Raw genomic sequence first — 6,035 nt, 5'->3', positions numbered from 1 at the left:
AATGTGACGAATATTTGTTAGTCAAAACTTAGTTTTGAATGTTAAAAATATTTTTTTTTAAGTATGTTGAATAAACTGTTAGTGAATTTTAAAAATTCACTAAAAAGGTAAATTGCCAAATTTTATCGTATCACCCTTATCGTATGTGTGTCTTCAATACATTTTCACATTTGCTTTTATTAACTAATTTATGATAAAAATATATATTTAATGCAAGCATTGTTCACATTTAATAAAAAAAATGTTTTTTCTCTTCCAATTTTTATATGCATAAATATACATACATCTGAATGTTGTGAATCGTGAAATTTTTGGAAAATTATTAATTATTATTAAATTTGACAGGTTTTAAAAATATACATACATATATATAAATAATACATTGTTATTGTTAAATATGGTGCTGATTTGTTATATTATTCCTAAATTCATTTACTACAATTACTGTAATAAAATACATTTAAAACAATTTATTGCTTTTTATTTTACATTTTTTACCTCAAGTTAACTTGGATATATTTTTATTTTTTCGTATAAAAATGACGCATATGGCAAATCATTTATTTCATTCCCAAAAACAAATAATACACAATGATATTTTTCTTATTTATTTATAATTACCCAATTTCAGTAAAAGAAAACGTGTAATACAGAAATATATTTAATTGCAAATGAAAAAATGTGAAAGATTTATATAATAACTTGTTACAGCAAAAGCGTCTAAACAAATACTAAGCAACAAGGAACATGTGTTGTCACACTAATAAATGTAAAATATAAAATAACAAATGCATATGTAGTTTATTTAACACAATCAGTACTTTCCATATGGAAATTTATTAATGTTCTTCAAGTATTGTTTCATATATCTGATTACAATTGTCATCGGTCGTTCTTCGTATTCTGCTTTCAACTCCTTTGTCAGTGATACCTAAAAATACAAACTAAATAAGTTAACTGAACCATTTATTTATTTCAAATATTATATTAACCTGATCTCCTCGTAAACGATTGATCAACGTAACACAAACGTCTGCTGCTTTAATTCCGGCTTTGTGAGTTAAAGCTGCAAAACACGTGACTTCCATTTCAATATTTCTCACACCGATCGCATATAGCTTATTCAGGAAATCAAACTTGTCCACTTCTTCATAGTCGCAAAAGGGTCCATCGGTGCGTCCCTGGCCGTTGTAGAAATCGTTGGAGCACATTGTGTTTCCTATTACGACATTAAAACCATCTTCGGGTTTGATGAGTGACTTTAATTCCTGGGCAAGTCTTTTATCCAATAACGCTGGCATGGATACCATTTTACCGAGTATTGGCTGAAAATGTATTAGTTGATCAAGATCTTAATAGTAATTCAATATTGTAAGGGACGGCTTTTCAGATTTTTCCAGGAAAGGGCAAATGTTGGTCGTTTTTTTTAATATTTCCATTTCATTAAGAATTTGAGTATTTCATTAAATGACATGGATTTTTCTGACCAAATTCAAACGGGTCTCTGTTTGGAATCTACACCAAAAGCAATACAATCAGCAGTAAAAACTCTCGGTTTTCAAGCGTTCATATTAAGACTTTTTATAACAATATTACGACTTAAATTAACTAATAATCGAATAAAGCATATATAAACCGAAGTTTGACCAATAGGAGAACGCTAAAAACAATTATCCCTTCTCAGAAATCAAAAATCCACGTCGCAGTTCCCACTGTTACGGCGCCAACACGATTTTATTACTTTTGACGTGAATTTTTGACTTCTGAGAAGTGGAAATTGTTTTTGCGCTCTCCTATAGACCAAAATTTGGTTTGAATATACTTCGACCAACTCTTATATCAGAGTTCCTTATCATATTTTTAAAACATAGTGTAATATTCAAATGCAGACAAACTATGTAGCAGTGCGACGTCTATCTGTACATCTTCTGCTTATTTTCCCCTGAAAAATGATTTAGCTTACTTTGTATTTTGCACTTGGCCTAATGAAAGTTCTAAAAATACAATTAGTTTTGTTAGGACCAACATATTTACTACCGCTAATGGTAGGGTGGAATAACCTCATACATAATTTTATTAAAAATAACTTCGCATAGCAACGAATAAATTATTATAGACAAATGTTACAAATTAATCAAATTGTACGTAATTAATTATTTACACGTGTTGCGTATTATTATGTAATAATCATTATTCACACATGTATAGAATTAATTTAAAATAAATATGGAGTTATTAAGCAAATAAATATGGTCGCCATACAGTACTCAGAGAGTGGCTAGAACTACCGTCGTATTATTTCTGGAGCATCCGCCACACCGTTTCATGGCTTCCGCCAACCACAGCGCCCCCTTGGAGGGCAGGTGCTAAAGTGGTGAAGATGATAAATATCATAGTACCAAAAAAATTTCCTCACCATCGTGTACATATCATTAAACAATCCTTCGTATCCTTTCTCTGATATCACAACCGTTCCAGGTTCGACTCCAACTCCGCCGCTTGTTCCAATTCTAAACATGATCGGATCCTTAGCACCACAGTATGTGAGTAATTTTATCACTTCTTGCAGCACAACTGACAATGTGGACATTCCAACACCATGCTAAAGAAAAATATTTACAAAAAAATAATCCATATGTTTAGCATGTGTTGTATACTTACATTGATTGCTAACACTGGTCCAACTTTAAACATTGAGTATCTATGCGACGACGCTGTTATATCATGTAAAGAACATCCCGTTGACAATTCACAACCAAGCTTATTACCAACGATTTCAGCCAGTGCTTTCATCCTCGACACCGTCCCTCCCATGCAGACAAACTGGAGAATAATAAATAGCAACATAAATACAATATATTATAGGTAAAATTGAAAAAGATATATACTTTGACATCCCCGAAAAGCGCTTTCAAGTCATGAGTTGCAGTACCCAAATCCAAATGATACAAGTAGTCGCTATTTAATTTCAGCAAATGCTTGTTTTGAAACTGTAAAAAGCCATTTTCATCCCTGAAAATAAATCCATTGTCATATCAATCCAAGTCATGCCAACTGAGTGATATAATATAACTATGACTATGATATATCTGCATTTTCTAAGATATATCTGGACATATAGTATCCAGATGTGGGGTTGTGCAAGAAATATATACACAAAATTCATCAGAACAAAGCTATATGGTGAAAGAACTGCGATACTATTTAACAGACTGTCATAATCGTTCGACATATTTAAGCAAAATAAATAAAAATAAAATTATCAACTGGAGCTTATTTCCAACGATTTATCAGTATTTTACTAAATTCACGTATATATTTCACAGAATACGATGGAAATATATTAAATGGTTTACTTAAGTGATAAACACGCGAGAGATATTGTTTGTTCCTGACGTCATCGACACTATTTCTAATACAAACAATTAAATTCCTCTTACTTATGAACTATGTATTATAATCACAAAGATACGTCCAATTTATTTTATAGTATCAGAAATCTGAGCTAATACTATAATTTAAAAGTCATACCAGTGATTGAATTTAATTTGACACGTAAACGCTATTCCTATTCAGTTTATAGCATGACATATGAGTCATATGCATGTAATAAAATATAATATTAATGCAATCACCCATCAAATCAACTAATATGTGCAGCTTTTTCAAAATTATTTAGAACTATGGCAGAAAGATATGATTTGGATATATTGGACATTTAATACAGTAGATCTTGTGTTTATTTCTTGTTTTGCTACAGACCTAAATATATTATAAATTGAATATGGTAAAAAAACCTTATGAACAAGATAAGTCAGACAAACGATAAGATACTAAATATATCTTTCATGTGTGAAGCAAAAACATTTTTATTATATTTATTATCAATAGAATATTTAAAACATCCAAACCAGATATAAGCAAGCAATGAAATCCATGAAGTATTATTTTGAGAAATCTACATTTGGACCTTATAGTTTTTCACTGAATACTAATCTACACTTTGTATGCGAGAGATATAATACATTTGATATGAGCTGCATAAAAAATGCATGCAAGTGCAAACTTCAATGTCGATTATTTTTAGAACTTTAACAATAATTCGTAATGACTATGTAATATTCATTCTGGTGCTTTTTATACATTAACTTTAACCTGGATATATTTTATTTTAATAAGGTTATGATCCAATAGTTAACACATTAAATAATAGTAAAGATATTAACATAATATTTAATTAACTAAAAGTATATATTATTACTTGGGAACACTCAAAGGAAACTCTCCATTACTCTTTCTATCCAGAAGTCTTAATGTGCATGAGTTGTAGTGCTGTTCCCAGTCTTCCGAATTTACGTCCTCCACAATAAATTCGCAGTTGCACTTCATATCTTGGAATTCCAAACAACACTACCGACTGCTCGCAAGCGCATTCAAAACCACACTACTTGGAGATAAGAAGTGGAAATGATTTTATGTGCTACAACACTCAGTGCCGTAAGCAGATCTTTGTCATATATGTACCATGAGCAAGGTTTTCTCTTTGGGCAACTTTACCTTAAAAATAATAACGAAACAAACACAGTACAACAATTGCTAATAAATATTTTTTATGCATAAAAAAATATAAAAAATATTCATATGTATAAATTAAAATAAATGTACAGCTCTGGCTATCGTTGCAGCTAATTCATTAAAATCAATTAACATCTTTAACAATATCATATTTAATGGAAATTATCAAAAATAATTTATTATTTCATTTTAACTTTTTAATAAATATTTAAAAAATAGGTATTGCTATTACCTCGTCTCATGTTTCATGTCTCACATTCGTATACCATATCTGGTCTTCCCAGTTTTATACATAGGTACGGGTGCTTTTGAAGTATATACCAAAGAAACATCCGTTTGCTGAATTTAGTTCCCTGCTAATCTCGGCAATGATAATACTTTTCTCATTACTAAGATATTCCAAATGAACAAACTCATCGAAGATATTTTCTTAATTTAAATCAGTTTTTGTCACCGAAATATATATTAATCTAAATATATATCTTTGTATTCACGGGCAGTCACGCTGATTCCGCAGCGCGTTGTAGCTCCTAAAACGCCTCCGCAGCTAATTTGGAGCGGCTTATGATATCAGTATCATCTGCATATGCCAGTAATTGCACTTTTTGTAAATGGTTCCAATTTCCATCACCTAATTATTTTAAGGGAGCTACTAGAGAGCAGGCATGTAAGAGCAGTGAGAGTTATTTTTGTATAAGAATATGGCATTCTGATAATGGTGACGAGTTTGGATGGAATTCCGAGCTCTTTCATTGCTTCGTGTATTTTTCCTACGTTACGATGTTTTAAGTCGCCTTGAATACAACAAATATATCATAAGTGTTCACCTTGAACACATACATATTTTGGATGATCTGTTGCATGGATTGTATTTATTCCACTGTAAAGAGCTCCTTTAAAAATCCAAATAGATAGTCTCCTACAATAAAGACCGTTATCTGGACTAATTGGTCGTAGAACGTGTATGGTATTACTTATGCTTTGTTAACAGAGTGAACACTCGAGTGTTCTCAAACAGTAGATGATCGCTACTTTTGTGACTGTGCTTAAGAAATATTCTCTCCTTTGTTCTAGTACTCATACAGTACTTAGTATTTATAATAAAAACGTGTCTGAATGATGTTTCAAAGACGAAAATTACATCCCTAGATTTTTTTATTATGCATTATAACAATAGTATGAAAACGGCACGTATTTGTGACACGACGTGAACGAATATGTACTTATTGATTCGCACGGATTTTAATCTATTTTTAATTTTTAATTGTTTATACATTGCAATGTATTTCATATTTTTGCAAAAAAATAATATATTTCTTGCTTCAAGATACTGATTTAGGCATTGCAGCAATCAAATATGATGTCATACATTAACTCGAGTAATTGCCCAATCTGCGCTGGGAACTGAACATTCAACGTGTATCATGCATTTAACACTTTATTGACCGCAGGTTGTGAAA

At 30.9% G+C, this 6,035-nt stretch overlaps 1 protein-coding gene across 1 annotated transcript; it reads right to left on the bottom strand.

Moving 5' to 3' along the window:
- Window positions 1–518: 518 nt before the first annotated feature.
- On the bottom strand, window positions 519–5,577 carry LOC148233883 (uridine phosphorylase 1-like). The gene is made up of 7 exons (XM_088188698.1): window positions 4,808–5,577; window positions 4,262–4,557; window positions 2,889–3,012; window positions 2,662–2,823; window positions 2,417–2,602; window positions 993–1,325; window positions 519–931 (listed from the first exon to the last, which is right to left on the bottom strand). Exons 2-7 carry the CDS (start codon window positions 4,387–4,389, stop codon window positions 815–817), a joined length of 1,050 nt encoding a protein of 349 aa, XP_088044824.1. The 5' UTR covers window positions 4,390–4,557; window positions 4,808–5,577; the 3' UTR covers window positions 519–814.
- Window positions 5,578–6,035: the final 458 nt, after the last annotated feature.

Source organism: Plectrocnemia conspersa, unplaced genomic scaffold (genome assembly GCF_051122295.1).
Source record: "Plectrocnemia conspersa isolate PC_06_02 unplaced genomic scaffold, ASM5112229v1 ptg000007l, whole genome shotgun sequence".
NCBI classification, from domain to species: Eukaryota; Metazoa; Arthropoda; class Insecta; order Trichoptera; family Polycentropodidae; genus Plectrocnemia; species Plectrocnemia conspersa.
Note: the sequence above shows the minus strand (reverse complement) of the source record. Positions and strands in the feature narration are given on the sequence as shown.

What these genes read in the sequence shown, in the direction of transcription:
- LOC148233883 (XM_088188698.1), bottom strand. Translation starts at nt 4,389, where the DNA reads ATGAAGTGCAACTGCGAATTTATTGTGGAGGACGTAAATTCGGAAGAC. An exon ending in TTTCCTTTGAGTGTTCCCAA is followed by an intron (nt 3,013 to 4,261) that starts GTAATAATATAT and finishes ATTTATTTTCAG; the next exon opens with GGATGAAAATGGCTTTTTAC. An exon ending in CGCTTTTCGGGGATGTCAAA is followed by an intron (nt 2,824 to 2,888) that starts GTATATATCTTT and finishes ATTATTCTCCAG; the next exon opens with TTTGTCTGCATGGGAGGGAC.